Below are 16,444 nucleotides of genomic sequence, written 5' to 3' on the forward strand. Positions count from 1 at the left end.
GGTAATATTTATTTTTGCTATACCGATTTTAAATTTTAAAAATGTTTCAAAACGGTTTACAGAAAAAAAAAACAATCATAATAAGCATAGGGTCTACGTTCTCATTGTACTGTCTCTCCTCCAAGACACTAGAGACAAATTTGTCTTGTTCCAAGTTTAAGATCACCACAATGCATTCTGGTAACACCAGGGTCTGAATATAGCACCTTTTTCCTCCACCTGATTGATTTGCCCTATGGTCTCTCTTTAAAAAAAATGCATTCTTTCCCCCAAAAAAACAGCCCTGGGTAATTCACAGAGCTTGATCCACTAACGCTTTTCTCCCATTCTGTGCCTACAGAAAAAAGACCTTGATGAATTAGGCCCATAGTTTATTATTTTTATCTTACCTGGTAAAAGAGGACAAATGGGTAAAAGCATCAAGTTTTAAATGTAAAAACAATTTTACCTCCATCTTTTATCCAACATGCAGTGTAGCCTAGACAGTTAAAATTACCATTCCCTTTGTTTCACAGCAATTTTCAGTGTTTCCTTTTCTATTTTTTTTTCCTTTGGATTTGTTGGAAATAAGTTTGCAGGAAGGCTAATTTTAGTTTCTCGTTTTCTGCCATACACTCTAAAAGTAATTAAGCTCCCCACAGATTGGTAAAGAAGAAAAAGGCCCTGAATTAGTGATGACTGGTACAGTATGTCCCCCAGCGCTGCCCGAGGTGGGATGGAAAGGGAAGCAATTTCCACTAAATTACCAGTGTCACTAGCTCCATTTCCAGTTTCCCCTCCCATCCTCCACATGACCTCTAAAGCATCGCCATCACTTTTTTCCCCAAGACGAAGAATCAGAGAATCTTGTCACAGAGTGAGCTCGTTCCCACACCCTCAAGAAGAAGCCGCAGGAAGCGGAAATAGGGCTTTTCATCTTGGAACATCTCGAGACAGGGAGCGAGTGGCATCTCCTCTGAGAAAAATCAGTAAAAACAGTAACTGAAGAGAAAGCAACCAACACTCAATACAGTACAAAGGAGAGGCAGCAAAAGGAAAGAGTCTTCACCTTTCATTCGAACCTTTCAAACCTAGAGGCCATATAATAGATTGCAACTTCTACAATATAGCAGGCTTTAACACATATTATTGTTTCTCAGCACATCTAATCCATTCAGTGTGTGTCCTACATGCCTATAAATTTTACTAGGGGGAAAAAAGGGATGGTCTAAGGGCGTTCCAGGGAGGGGCTCAGTGATGCGCACAGTAGTTGCTATTTTGTAAGAGATATACATGTTTACATTACTGAACCAATCTGTACACTTTTACACCTAATTGATTCATGCAAGTGAAACTGGACTTTTCTGTGGCAAGTGTTTTCAAAACAGTATACGCGTATACTTTATAAAATATCTGACTGCATTTAATTCTGAGTGTTTATTGATGTTGTGTCACAATTATTTTGTGCGTAAAATATATGCATATACGTTTATAAAATGGGTAGAGAAAGTACGCATTTTCTTGCATTGGAAATATTTATGCGTACTGAAACATACGCTTGTACTTTTGGAGAAGAAATTTATATGTGAAGCTCCCATGCAGTATTTATATGTGAAGCTCCCATTGCACAATTTATAACATATCAGCATTGATCTCTTTGTGTCCATGGATAGGTTTGAAAGCTAGACCCCTTGGCAGTAGTATCCTCCCAGACGAATTAATGTTATATTCACTAAATGGAAACTGTATATAGAAATTCTTGTAATTCAGTAAAACTAAATGAGCACAAAATTATGCCAAAAGGAGAAGAATGAAAGTCTAATGAATAGAAAGAAGTCAAAGTCACTCTGAGAGTAAGTGGGGCTTCCCAAACCTTTCCTGGGAACACCACCCCACAACAGGGTTTGCAAACTTTCAAATGTGAAAATTCCTAACACCTGGACACATGGAGTAAAATTTTCACCTTTTTCTTTCCACACGCCTATTTATTTTAAACTTTTATTACTTGCCTTATTACTAGAAAGCTGTGCACAAACAAGGTGCATATGACTCAAATATAAAAATACCAATAACATTCTATTACAACAGTCAGGAAAACCACAATTACTTAACAACTGCCACTCCCATCATTAGGAAAACCTGCATTTGATTTGAAGAATCACAAATACTTGTTATTTTCAGGTCACACAAACTTTCTAATAACGCAATCTATTTTGCACCATTACTGTTTTTTATTTCCTTAAGCCAGTGATCAGTCTCATAGTAAGATATAGATGATGGCAGATGAAGCCCAAATTGGTCCACCCAGTCTGCCCAGTTGAGATTCCTCTGCTTAGGGTAGATGAGAATAGATATTCTCACATGCAACCATACACCAACTTCTTCCCACTATCTTGTGTGTGTTTTTTATTTTTATTTTTTTTTACCTAATATGACACCCCTTTACCCACCACTGCCATCACAGGGCTGGTGCAAGGATATGAAGTGCCTTAGGCAAAGTTTACAGCCTTGCAGAACTCACTCTCTCACACACAATTAAAAATTATGCAGTTATAAAGATTTTACATGGAAAAGGACATTCAAAGTATAGTCTTCTGAAGTAAAAATATGACTTACAACATGTGCTATGATGACAAACAAAAAATCCTGGAAAAAAAAGATACTTGGAACTCATATGGTATTAGGCCTATTATAATGTGTGTTTGGTGTGGGCTTGGCCATCAGAAAGTCATGAGTAAACTGAATTACAATTACAGTATAGTAAACCTTCCAAAAGAAAACAGCACTAACTGCCAGCACTCAAAAAGTAAAATCCTATCTTTGAAAAGACAAAACTTAAAATATCACATCAGGCCCTAAAACACCAATACACCTCCTATTAGGAAACAGAACAAGGCAGGTTGCTATAGATCCCCACACAGAAAGTATATACAGTACTAGCAGAATAACGCACCTAAGTCACTCATTCAGAACAGACAGATTCTCACCAAATACAGAGACCATAAAGTATAAACAGAAATGTGCAGTTGGAAATCACAAACCAGATTCTTTATATAATACAAGAATGGAAAAAAAGAAACATCACCATTCCTCACAAAACAATAAGGTCAAGAAATATAAAACATCTTAATAGTTAAAGCATATTTCAATATGGTTCATAAATATTTCAAAAGAGCTGATGAAAAGAATAACATCCAATAATTAACAACTCATATTAAAAGTTTACCAAACACCAATAAAATATTTCAAAGCAGTACACATATCAAACAAAATCCAATAATTCAAACAGAGGTAAAAAATATTCCAGGACTCCATACCTGGGAATTTTTGATTTCCAGTCACCTTAGATCATCATGCATTAGTAGGGGAGTGGGAGGGTGCACACTTTATCCTCTCTCATTCACGCATACACTTACACATTCATTCTCTCTCTCACAAACACTCACATATACACACTCCCTCTCTCAGACACACACACTCACACAAAAGCATACAGGCACTCACAAGCCCTCTCTTACATGCTCACTTTCTTTCTCTCACTCATAAAGGCTCTCTCTCACTCACCCACTCATCCACCCAACTCTGGCTCTCACTGACACAAACACAGGCTCTCCCACACTAACTTGCTCTCCCCCCCCTTACACACTCATATACACATACAGATTCTCTCAAACTCCCTGACTTTTGGCTCCTCACACACAGTGACTCCCTCCCCCCCACATACAGGCAGTCTCATACTCACTGACCCTCTCTCCCTCACACACATACAGGATCTCTTATACAGACTGAGTCTCATACACACACATACAGGCTCTCAACACTGACTCTCTCCCTCCCTCACAGCCTGCCCCCTCCCAGGATATCTCTTATACTCAACGACTCACTCTCCCTCACACACAGGCTATCTCACACTCTCTCCCTCACAAACACACAGACACACACAGAATATCTCATCACTCATTGATGCACTGTTCCTCAGATACACACCCAATGACACTTTCTCCCTCACCATACATACAGGTTCTCACTCTTTCACACACACTTTCTCTTTCTTTCACTTATACACATACAAACGCTGACTCTCTCTTCCTCACATACACAGGCTCTCACTCTCAAACATTCTTCTGGCCTTTGCTTCAGCACACCTATGTCCCCCTGGGTCTCTTGTTTTGTTGCAGATGGGAGAGGAGGTGCCAGTGGCTTTTACTTATTGCCCTGCGGGAAGGAGAAGAGGTACTGGTGGCCCCACTTTCTATTGTGGTGCAGCTGGGAGGTGGAAGGTGAGTCAGCGGTGCCAGCGGCCGCTTTTCTTGTTTTGCCCTGAGTGGGAGCTAAGAGGGGTGGTGCCAATGGCTCACTTTGTGCTGTACTGTGGCCAGGAGGAGGGGAGCCACGGGCAGGAGGTGAGTCATTGGCGGCTGCTTTTCTTGTTTTGCATAGGCTAGAGCCAGGAGGGGTGGTGCCAGTGGCCCCGCAGGCCTTTCATTTTAGGTCCATGGGCAGGAGAGTAAGTGCCAGAGGCTCTGCTGAACCTTTCTTTTGTGCCACAGGTGGGAGGGAAGTTGCCAGTAGCCGAGATCATAGCAGGGAGAGAGGGTATGCGTGTATGCATAGGCAACTTCCTGGAGGATGTATAGTGCTACCTTTGGCTGTGAAGTTAAACCACAGCTCCTTCAGGCTGGTTGAGGAGTTGCAGATACTGAAAGCTGCTATGCTCGAATGGAGGGTTAAAATCCAGACAATTTCCGGACATTTTAGCCCTCTATCTGGCTTCTGGACAGTACTTTCAAATTCTGTACTGTCCGGAGAAAATCCGGACAGTTGGCAACCCTACCCCACAATCAGTTAGAATTTCCCTGACAACCAATGTTTATGAGAAAGATTTTCATTCATTGAAAAACTGGTGCATCCAAATTTATCTCATGCATATTCATTGTCGATATCTTGAAAATCTGACTGGCTGTGATCACAATGCATTGGTTGGGAAGTCCTGGAATAAAGACCAGCAATGGGATCCAATGCTAGATCTTCAGAAGTATGAGATTAAACTCAGAGGTCTGGATATCATCTACAGCAACAACAAAGGAATATTTTGCTCAATTTCATTGTCAATATAGACTACAATATGATGAGATTAAAAGGTTTAAATGTGTTCGCTGTTAGCGTAAGTGATAATGCAGGGTAGGTACACAAGTATGCTATAAGAATGAGAGCTGTCTTATAATACAGCAAGGAGTATCTTATGTCGTTTATATAAATTATTGTAAATAAAGAATTTCATCAGAATGGCTGTTTTATGAGTTTCAAAAGAGCTTCGGAGACTGTAGCAGGATGAATAGTATTTGCATGTGTTCTCAACCGACCAAACACTGCAGTCCATTTTTTTTTTTTGCATGATTCTTATGAATAGAGTTATCTACATATTTCAGTTTTGTTTTAGTTTACCTCCTATCCTTTCCCACCACATATTATCTGACCTGCCAGGCCCAGTGATATATTGCCAAATCAGCAGAAAGGAAAGCTTCCTCAGGCTGAACCCTTCGATTTCCTTCCGGATACTGGATGATGCATGCAATAGTCTTCCCGTCCCCCAATCCACTGGGACTTCACAAATTTGAGAGTCACTAAACAGGAAGGGTAATTTTATGACAGCCTGCGTAAATCTGCTTTGAAAATTAGTGGGACTGCTTTTGCTTAGTGCACACATTTACACCTGCTAGTGCGGAGAACTAATGGGGTATGCAAATATTTATGTGCAGACTTTTGAAAATCCAAAGTACGTGTGTAAATGATTTTCCCACCCTAACTCCACTCCCGGGAGTGCCTCCTTGTAGTATATGTAGAAGTACGCAGAAAATCACTTCCACACCTTTATGTGTACAACCCATTTACATGTAGAAATGCTTTTGAAAATTTCCCCCCAAAATTACTAGTTATGTGTGATCCAATGAGTGACAGCTCTGAAGTCATATAGTATGCTCAGTTTCCAAGTCCCAATTTAATTCAGTTTGGTACTTGCCTCAAATGTGACAAAGTCATCAAACTCATCTGCACAAGCTGGGGAGTCCTCTTCAGGGGAATATCCCATGTCATATAACTGGAGGTCAAGATCTGCAGACAGAAAGAAAGGTCATCAGATTGGTTATTTAACTTATCTTCTGCTTTTCAGCACATCATTTATTTAGTGATGCTGAACAAAGTTAACCAGTCACTTCAATGCGGATGAAATTCAGGTACTGTACGTATTTTCTCTATCCACAGAGAGATCATAATCTAAGTTTTGTACCTGAGGCAAGGAGGATAAAGTGACTTTTCCAAGGTCACAAGGAGTAGCCTGCTGCTCTAATCACTAGAGATGTGCATTCATTTTTTCCAAATTAGAAAATCTCAATGAAATTGTCCAATTCAGCATGTTTCGGGGACCCTGAAAAATGATTGGGATTTTCCCGTTTTTTTACGAAAATTCGTTTTTTGGATTAGTGCACACCAACGGGAGTTAGCGCGCACTAACAAAAACTAACAAAAAGTAACAAAAAATAACAAAATCTAACGGTTTTTGTTAGTGCGCACTAACAGGGAGTTAACGCGCACTAACGGGAGTTAGCACACACTAACTCAAAAAACAATTTTTTTGTGAAAAAAAATCCCGAACCGCAAAAAAACGACATTTTCAGTGGCGGCCGAAAAGCAAAGAACGACATGAACACAAAAAACGATTCACATCTCTACTAATCACTAGGCTACTCCTCCACTCATGTTTTCATGATAGCTGAAATTTAGCAAAAAATGAACATTTTCTGCTACTTACTACCTTACAGCCAACATTATGAATAAGCAGGCAGAATAAACGCAATAATTAACAGATAACTTTTCAATAGTATTTTGTTTAAAAAGACATTCAATTAATGTTACAATACCAGGATGTAGCAGTGTTTCCCAATCCTCTCCTTGAAGCACACCTAACCAGTCGAGTTTTCAGGCTCGGCTGGTTAGGTGTGCTTGAGATAGTTACATATATTGGACACCCAGTGTATGCAAATCTATTTCATGCAAATTCATTGTAGCAATCCTGAAAACCCAACTGGAATGCCAAATGGGATACCAGCCCTCGTTCCCCGCAGGTTGAGCCCTTGGGTGCCGGGGCTGGTAGGACTTAGGTGCGGGTGCCTCAGAGAAGCAGGTGAAGAGGATGACGGAGACAGAATCAGCAGTCCAGGTCTGGGCAGGCAGCGAAGAAGCGAAACGGAGTTCAAGCAGAAGATCCGGGGCAGGCAGCAGACAGACAAGAACGAAGAACCAGGCCAGCCTTGCTGAAATCCAAGTACACTATATCTAGTGCTCTCCCTTGATACAACTTTCTGGTCACCCAATCAAAGAAATTAATCAGATTCATCTGACAAGATTTACTTCTGGCAAAACCATGCTGCCTCGGATTTTACAATCCCCTGGATTTCAAAAATTACACTATCCTCTGTTTTAGCAGTGATTCCAGACTAACAAGTCTGTAGTTCTCAGCCTTCTCCTTACTTCCCCTTTTATGAATGGGAACCACACCCGCCCTTTTCCAGTCCTCCAGAACTATTCCAGACTCTAAAGAAGCATTGAAAAGGTCAGCCAGCGGAGCTGCCAGGACATCTCTAATTTCCCTTAGACCCTCAGATATATCCCATCTGACACCATCGCCTTATCTACTTTAGCAGCTCCTCACAAACATATTGTTCTGAAGATAGATTGAGGTTTACCTCACTTCCAATCTTATTTGGGTTTGTTTTATGTGTTCGTAGTCCAGGCCCTTCCATAGAGAACATCGAACAGAAATATCTGTTAAGCAATTTTGCTTTTTCCTCATCAGCCTTTACATATTACTCCCCTTCACTTTTCAGTCTCACAATGCTACGTTTGCACTTTTTTCTATCACTATCATATCTATAAAAAAAAAAAGTCTTGTCCTCCCATCTTACCGTATTTGCTATTTTTCTTCTATCTGAATTTTCACATTCCTGACTACAGTCCCAGTTTCTCTTAATTTTACCAGATATAGGGCCTTATTTTCCAATATCGAATTGGTAACGCATTAGGGGGCGTTACCAATGCAAATGAGGCTTCTTTCGTGCAGTGGGGAAAAATCGCGTGCGGCGATGTTTTCGCCATTCACGAAAACATTAGCGCCACACACGATGTTTTCCCAGTGCACGATGATTCTTTCAGAATTTTATCACAGTGCACAATATTTGCCGGTTTCTTTTATCACGGTGCACGATAGTCCCAGACAGCCTGTTTCAGGCGAGAGAGAGAGAGAGAGAGAGAGAGAGAGAGAGAGAGAGAGAGAGAGAGAGAGAGAGAGAGAGAGAGAGAGAGAGAGAGAGAGAGAGAGAGAGACTTACTATAGTGCCTATGCCCTACATAGGTATTTTAACCCCTATGGGAGGGCCACCTACTAACTCGGGGTGGGGATTAGGTATGAGCGTCGGGGGTTGGGGGCCACTTTTGCATTCCACATGAGACCTACGGACAGAACAGTGGTCTCTAGTGCAGATTTGCTGGCTGTCGGAGTGAGGACGCTCACTCCAAGAAGTGGTTTGGGCAACGTTCTCTCTACCTAGCTTGATGGACACTCTACCTGGGCAACAACATGCTAGGTGGAGAGAATGTTGGCCAAATCTCCGCTTGGAGTGAGCGTCCTCACTCTGACGGCCAGCAAATCTGCACTAGAGACCACTGTTCAGTCCGTAGGTCTCATGTGGAATGCGAAAGTGGCCCCCAACCCCCGACGCTCATACCTAATCCCCACCCCGAGTTAGTAGGTGGCCCTCCCATAGGGGTTAAAATACCTATGTAGGGCATAGGCACTATAGTAAGTCTCTCTCTCTCTCTCTCTCTCTCTCTCTCTCTCTCTCTCTCTCTCTCTCTCTCTCTCTCTCATATGGCGGTAATCCTTTTCAGGCACGTAACGCAGTCCATAACGTGAGGTTGGAGTTGTAGTTAGCAGCCGGCTAACACTGCGGCTGTTTCGCCGCACATGATACACAGGTTCCCGCTTTACATATGCTCCGCCCCCTGAATACCAAATGACTAATTTGCATTCGCAAATTGCTTTTGTATACCAACATTCGTTAAGAAAACATCACATCCATGGAACAATAAGTAGCCAACAGGGCTTTACAATGAAACTGATAATAGAAACTGGGGAGAGGGGGAGGGGGGTAGGAGGGTGTGGGAAACCAAGGTTATGCTGTACAAGTAGGTAAATGCAAAAACATAGTTAAATACAATTATAGATAATGTACAATAAAAATATAATTAAATACAAGTAAAGATAATGTACAATAAAAACTAGGGGGGGGAGAGTTAAGAAAGGGGGTATTCGGTCAAGGACCTGGGGGGGGGAGGGGAGGGGCGGGGGGGTGGCGGAGGGGTGAAGGAGAGTAGGAGTGATAAGAGGAGGGGGCTCATTGGTAGGATTGCGTGAACAACCAGGTCTTGAGGTTCTGTCTGAATTTCTTAGTGCAGGTTTCAAGGCGTAGGTGGGTGGGCATAGAATTCCATAAGGAGGGTCCAGCTAGAGATAGCGCACGTTGTTTGGTGGCTGTTAGATGGAAGAGTTTGGGAGAAGGTGTGTTAATGTTTGCGGTGTAGGGTGTTCTGGTGGGTCTAGAAGAGGAACGGATGTGTAAATAGTCTGAAAACCATAGCATGTCTGGATTGTGGATGGCTTTGTGGATAAGGGTAAGGGTTTTGAATTGAATTCTGGCTGTGATGGGGAGCCAATGAAGTTGTTTGAGAATAGGTGTGATGTGTTCTTTTCTGTGGGTGCTTGTTAATATTCTTGCAGCTGCATTTTGAAGCAGCTGCAGGGGGGCAAGGCTATTCTTCGGGAGACCTAGGAGTAGAGCGTTTGAGTAGTCTATTTTAGATAATATGAGGGCTTGTAGGGCTGTTCTGAAGTCATTGAGGTGCAGAATAGGTTTGAGTTTTTTGAGGGTGTGTAATTTGAAGTAACAGTCTTTGATGGTGGAGGAAATAAATTTCTGTAGGCTGAATTGGGGGTCAAGTGTGACACCTAGGTCTCTTACAAATTGCGAGAGGACTGGGGGAGCAAGGGGGGAGTTGGCTGAGGGTGTGGGTACGGGGTTGATGGGTTGAGGTGAAATGATCATGAGTTCAGTTTTGTTAGGATTTAGAGCTAGATTGAGTTGAGTGAGCAGACAGTTGATGGATGAGAGGGCACTGTCCCATCTTTTTAGGGCACTGGCGATGGAGTCGGTGATGAGGATAAGCACTTGCACATTGTCAGCGTAGACGAAATGTGGGAGGTCGAGATTTGTTACGGATTTGTTACGAGATTTGTTACGAGATTTCTTTAGAAATCCATAACCGTCTCTTTTGGGATGTCCCAATCAACATCTGGAAGATTAAAATCCCCTTTCACAGCAATCCTGTGAATATCCTGCATTTAATCTCTATCCATCTCCTCTGTCTGTGATGGAGGTCTGTATATTCCACCAGTAAAAATAGATGTTCCATTCCCTCTTTCCAGGTTAACCCAAAGTGCCTCCTCACTGCATGTGTTGTCAAAAGCTAAATACCTGAAATATTTTAGTAATGTTTGAGATAAGTGATTAAAACGGAGAGTATAGAAGAGTTTCTCACTATATAAAGTTTTTTATTTTTACTGAGTGGATCAAGACATGAGATAATTATGCATACTCCTCCCCTCATGTACAAACAGTGAGAATGAAAGTGGGACAGCCATGATGAAGGTAATTTTAAAAGCCATTTCTATGGTTAAAACCACGTGATATATCCTTCCTGCATGTATACCATGGATTTGTTCAGTGTCAGAATGTTTGATACAGAGTTTATCTGCAAATCTTGCTGCGACAATTAATGGAAGTCGAGCAACTTTAATGGCTGATGAGATCACAGTCTGCTCTCCCATATTTTAACAGCAATTGCTATGTTTACCCATAAATTAGGGTTTTTCTGCCAAAATGAATATGAACAAGTTAAATGTAATTCTTTGCTCATACTGGCCCTGCAGAAAGCTGGAGCCCTGGTAAGCAGTGTTCCTACTAGGACTAGGTGGGCTCACAATAAAAGTAATTACACAAAAAATAGAAAATGTCGTCAGAAGATTTTGTCGAGCCCGATATTCAAAGTGCATTCAGCACTATTTAGCCAGATAAGCGAGACTTATGCGGCTAAGTAGCAGCTGCTGAATACGTGTCTATCTTCAGCAGGCACTGCTTAGCCATGTAAGTCCTATATATGACAAAGTTACACGCATAAAAAATAGGCTTGTACTGGGCAGCTCGGGGGCGGCACGAGTTAGCTGTATAACTTATACTGGTACCTACCGATATTTGGAATTAGCCACATAAGTATACATGTAAATTTAGACACACTATAGAGCAGGTCTAAATTTAGCTGGGTAGACTTATCTGGTTAAGTATTTGTATATGCGTGTATATAACATTATAACTTAGTCAGTTAAGTTACTTACATGACCAGCTTTGAATATTTACCCCTACATGCTTAGGATATTGTTTATTATTTTGTACTTATATATAGAACTGTGTTTGGGTTTCGATAATTGTACTTAACAGATGTATTTTTAGATTATTCATGTACTGCATTTTCTTGCATTTCTATGTACTGAATATTTTGAAAACCGCTTTGTGTTACACCTCCATTTGAGGAAGGCAGTATATAAGTAACAAAACGTGTAAAGGACCAACAACAGAGACTGTAGTACATAAGCTTTTGAGACCAAGCAAGTGCCTTCTTCAAATGTGCAGCCCTCATGTCATATATGAAGAGGGGTCCTGGGAGGTCTCGAAAGACAACATAAGCATTTGGGAATTTACAAAAGCAAACGAATGCTACAGTATTGGCCCACCTATGGAGGATGAAAGCAGCTGACTGATAATTTCCAACAGGTCAGAGATACGTTTCAATCCCAGAGCTGCCCTCTACCATCAAATTAAAAAATGTATGTAATGTTTCCAGAAAGTTCATTTAGTGCTCCCTCAAATAAAGGTCTTATGCTAACATATAGCATGTATATGCATAAAAAATATATGCATAACTCAGAAAAGGTCACATATATGGAACGCAATTCATTGAATAAGGTATACCCTCATAAGTGGGCCAATGTACACCTCCGCTTAACAGCGTTTTAACTTTTGTACACTGATATCAGTGTGGCTGCCCATTCAATTTTAATCACAGGGTAACCTTTTTCCAATTGCGTGACAAACACTGCCGCTTCTTTTCAAAGCAGAACTTTTCACTGCTGTCTCTCTTTTAAAGCAGAAAATTTGTTTGTATATTTTTGTTAACTTTTTTTTCAAAAACTCTTTAAGGTATCAACAAACTCCAACTAACTCCAACTTGGAATAGTATTCTTTTAAATGAATGACTTATCTTTTTCCAAAAGAACGGAAGCTAGAGTCCAAAGGCTCATCAGCCCTGCTCTGCTGAAACACCCGACACCACTGGTGTTTCGAAGATTTTCTTCTTCAGGGGCTTAAATGAGAGTTGGAGAATACAGCGATCTATGCGGCATACGCAATTGGAAAAAGGTTACCCTGTGATTAAAATTGAATGGGCAGCCACACTGATATCAGTGTACAAAAGTTAAAACGCTGTTAAGCAGAGGTGTACATTGGCCCACTTATGAGGGTATACCTTATTCAATGAATTGCGTTCCATATATGTGACCTTTTCTTTTTTTTTTAATTTATACTTTATTAAATTTCTTGTCATTTTACAATGCACATGAAAAAAGAAAAAGGATGGTTTACATTTCAATATTCAAGAAATACTTTTACAATAATAATACTTTATATAAACCAAACATAAAAAGTCCACTATATGGAGAGCCATCCTAAAGTAATATATCAAAAGAAATTAACTCTACACAAGAGTATACTAAGGAGAAGAGACTTACATTTACACCAGTCAATCATTCCCAATTTCGGAGGTTGTAACATTGTCATGCCCTCCTTTGTCTATAAGAAAACCCTCAAGATGACTCGGTTCCTGAAAAACAAACTTATTATTTTGAAAAGTGACTAAGCACTTACAGGGAAACTTAAGATAGAAGGATGCCCCTAAAGACATCACCTTCTGTTTTAGGGAAAGGAACTGCTTCCGTCTTGATACATCCGGGAATACCTGGATTTTCTGGCCACAAAAGTTTAATTCTCTATTTCTAAAGTACTTCTGAAGTACTATATTTTTATCTTGCTCCAGGCTAAATTCCACTATTAAAGTGGCTCTGGACTGAATATCGTCCGCTGAGGCCTCAAGGAAAGCCGTTAGATTCGGACTATCTGTTGTTAACACTTCAATTTCCCCTTCAGGTAACAATACATCTCTCTTTTTTATTGGAATGTAATACATTTTAGATATAATTAGATCTTTAACAATACCCAAATTTTCCTTTATGTATTTTCCAAATAATTCTTGGGCAGATATTAACCTTGTGAAAGGAAAATTCAGAAACCTTAAATTTCTCTCTCTCATGGCATTTTCAAATCCCTCCATTTTTCTATACATTATTAGAGAGTCTTTCATGAAGGCTGACTCAGTAGTTTGCAAAGTTATGATTTGCTTTGAAGTTGTTCCACTCTGTGTTTCAAGTAGTTGAATTCTTTTTCCATAATCATCCAAGGTTTTCCCAGTCTCTTTAAAGAAATTGGAGGACTGGCTCATTGAAGAAGATACCATCTTCTCCAATTTTGTTACTACTCTCCATACGTCCACTAGGGTTATATTCTCAGGATTGACTTCACCCTCATTTAATTTCTCACCATTAACATGACCCACCATACTTATCTCAGGGAGTCTTTCCTGGCCGCCTAGTGGAACAGCTGGGGCTGCAGCTGGTGTCATTGCTAGCATTTCTGGGGCATTGAAACCCATTGCCCCACTGCCCTCAGCAGAATCATTGGGAGTCTGGTTATAGGCCGGACTTGAGGAAGCTCCGGAGGAAAAGAAGATATCTGGTATCACCTCTCTAGGAGGTTGACTCACCAGTCTCACAAGGTGTTGATCCATTGGTCCTGAGGCATCTTTTCTAACCGGCGTTGATATCATCATTCTTGCCTTCCTCTTCCTCCCCATCGATATTTCTCTCGTTCGTAGAAGTTAAACTTCGAAGAATCTGAAAAAATCTCCCAGGGGCACGCCCCTTTGGCGCGCGGCTTCGGCTGCGCGCCGCAGCCCTCGGTTTTAAATAGGGCCGGCGTTCAATGATGACATCAGAGGTAGGCGGGACAAGATGTCTCGGAGAACGGGTGAGCTCCCTTCCTTACGTCCTCTGTAGCCGTGGCTCGCTCAAACACGCTGGTACCTCTCACAGCGTGTTCCTCCTTCCCAGGCTCCCGCTTTGTCGCCACAGCCCTCGGTTTTAAATAGGGCCGGCGTTCAATGATGACATCAGAGGTAGGCGGGACAAGATGTCTCGGAGAACGGGTGAGCTCCCTTCCTTATGTCCTCTGTAGCCGTGGCTCGCTCAAACACGCTGGTACCTCTCACAGCGTGTTCCTCCTTCCCAGGCTCCCCATGTGACCTTTTCTGAGTTATTGATATTATTTTGTCACATATTTCCCAGTTTTTTTGTGTTTGAGTGTAAAAATATATGCAAACATATGAATGACCACCCATTGCTTTACTGCACCACTGCCCAACATTACACACAGAGCTCCGTTTCTTTGCTTAATGGTGAGATTATTAAACTCAGTTTTATCTCTCCTGCACAATTACAGAAACCACGACAAGGAGCAGTCGAGTAAATAAATACTCATTATCTTGAAGTCAAATTTTTTTCCCAAACTAATTTTACTTCTGTAGCTCTGGCTGACCCTCTCAATCCGCCCTTCCCCCATACCCAATCGTCATGTGCGCTCCGTGTAGTCCCAGGGTTGCCAGGCAATTGTATTTGGCCTGCCCTGTCACTATGGGGTTGCATTCGCTTGCAAATTCCTGTCCACAGGAGTGGAAAAACAGATTCCGATTTAGCTGCTCATTAAGCAGCTTCAGAAATATAAAAGGTCTGTCTAAATCACACATGAATGGACAAAGAAAATTAAGTTCAGTTTTCTGAAAAGCTTTTCCTACTGTGTCATACAAAGGATTTTTTTTTTTTTTAACCATAACCTCAGAGCACAGGGAAAGCTTGTAAAATTAGGTATAAAAAATGAAGGATGTCAATAAAAGGTAAAGAATTTGAGCAAAGTATTCTAGAGAAAATCAGGTGCAAGAGGGGACAGCCAGTAAATTTTATCCTGGCTCTACTCCAGCTAGAGAGGAATTAGTGCAGATATGATGAGAAAATTCATATTTTTTATTTTATTTAGATTTTTATATTCTGCTTTTTGCACTTTTTTCTTTCTTTTTTTTTTTTTTAGCACTTCAAAGGGGATTACATTCAGATACTGTAGGTATTTCCCTATCCCTAGAGGGCTTACAGTCTAAGGCCTGGATTTATCAAAATGCACTAAATATCACATGCGATAGGAAAAGGGGTGTGTTTTATGGTAATAAGCAGTTTATCGCAATTTGCGCTAATACCTATGCGAAGCACTATCTTAGCGCAAATTGCGATAACTTTTTCGCACTTTGCAATAAGTGCCAGAATTGAAGTATTTCCTACATACAACCACTGGAGGGACCATGTTTAGTGAGAGAGAGATAGAGAGCGAGAGATGTTACCCAGGTAGAGAGTCAATCAAGCTAGGTTGAGAGAACATTGCACAAATCTCATCTTTGGGTGAGTTTCCTCACTCCGAAGGTCATCAAATCTTCACAAGAGAGCACTGTTCTGTTCGTACGTCTCACTTTGAATGTCAAAGTGGCCCCTAACCCCTATACTAATATTTATTTATTTAGAGCTTTTTTTATACCGGCATTCATGATAGTATCATATCATGTCGGTTTACAGGAAACTGGGGGTACAATAACCATAAACATTAACAATGAGAGAGAAGCAAAAGGTTACAATAAAACAGGGGTGATAGAACTAGGAATAAGAAGACAGAGCATAGATAACTTAAATATAAGGATAACTATTTGCAATGTTCTGAGTGTTCCAGCATACCTAAATCTCACCTCGAGTTACTAGGTGGGCCTCCCATAGAGATATAAATACCTATCTAGTGTGAAGACATTATGGCTAGTCAGTCAGTCTCTCTCTCTCCCTCTTCCCCCCCCCCCCCCCCCCCCCCCCGGGAGCTTAAAACGGTTTGGACCAGATTTTAAAAGGGTTACGCGCATAAGGTATGCGCGTAACCCTTTTAAAACCCCCCTGCCCCAGGTTTTGGATCGGGGGCGTGTTTGGGGGCGTGTGGGCGGTCCGACACAGTGGCCTGTGTCGGGGCCTGCCGTGTCGGCGTGCGTAAGTTTCAGATAAAGGGAGGGGAAGGTGGGGGGAGGCAGAAGGAAAGTTCCCTCCGAGCGG

At 41.3% G+C, this 16,444-nt stretch overlaps 1 protein-coding gene across 5 annotated transcripts in view; it reads right to left on the minus strand.

Moving 5' to 3' along the window:
• The window catches only part of RAB11FIP3 (RAB11 family interacting protein 3), a 291,188-nt gene that overhangs the window by 154,814 nt on the left and 119,930 nt on the right, over positions 1-16,444 (minus strand). For all 5 annotated transcript variants that reach the window (XM_029576051.1, XM_029576055.1, XM_029576053.1 and 2 more), the window contains exon 3: positions 5,999-6,090. In XM_029576051.1, coding sequence (XP_029431911.1) covers positions 5,999-6,090 — 92 coding nt within the window. The remainder of the gene's footprint in view (positions 1-5,998; positions 6,091-16,444) is intronic.

This window comes from Rhinatrema bivittatum, chromosome 14, assembly GCF_901001135.1.
Source record: "Rhinatrema bivittatum chromosome 14, aRhiBiv1.1, whole genome shotgun sequence".
Classification (NCBI taxonomy): Eukaryota; Metazoa; Chordata; class Amphibia; order Gymnophiona; family Rhinatrematidae; genus Rhinatrema; species Rhinatrema bivittatum.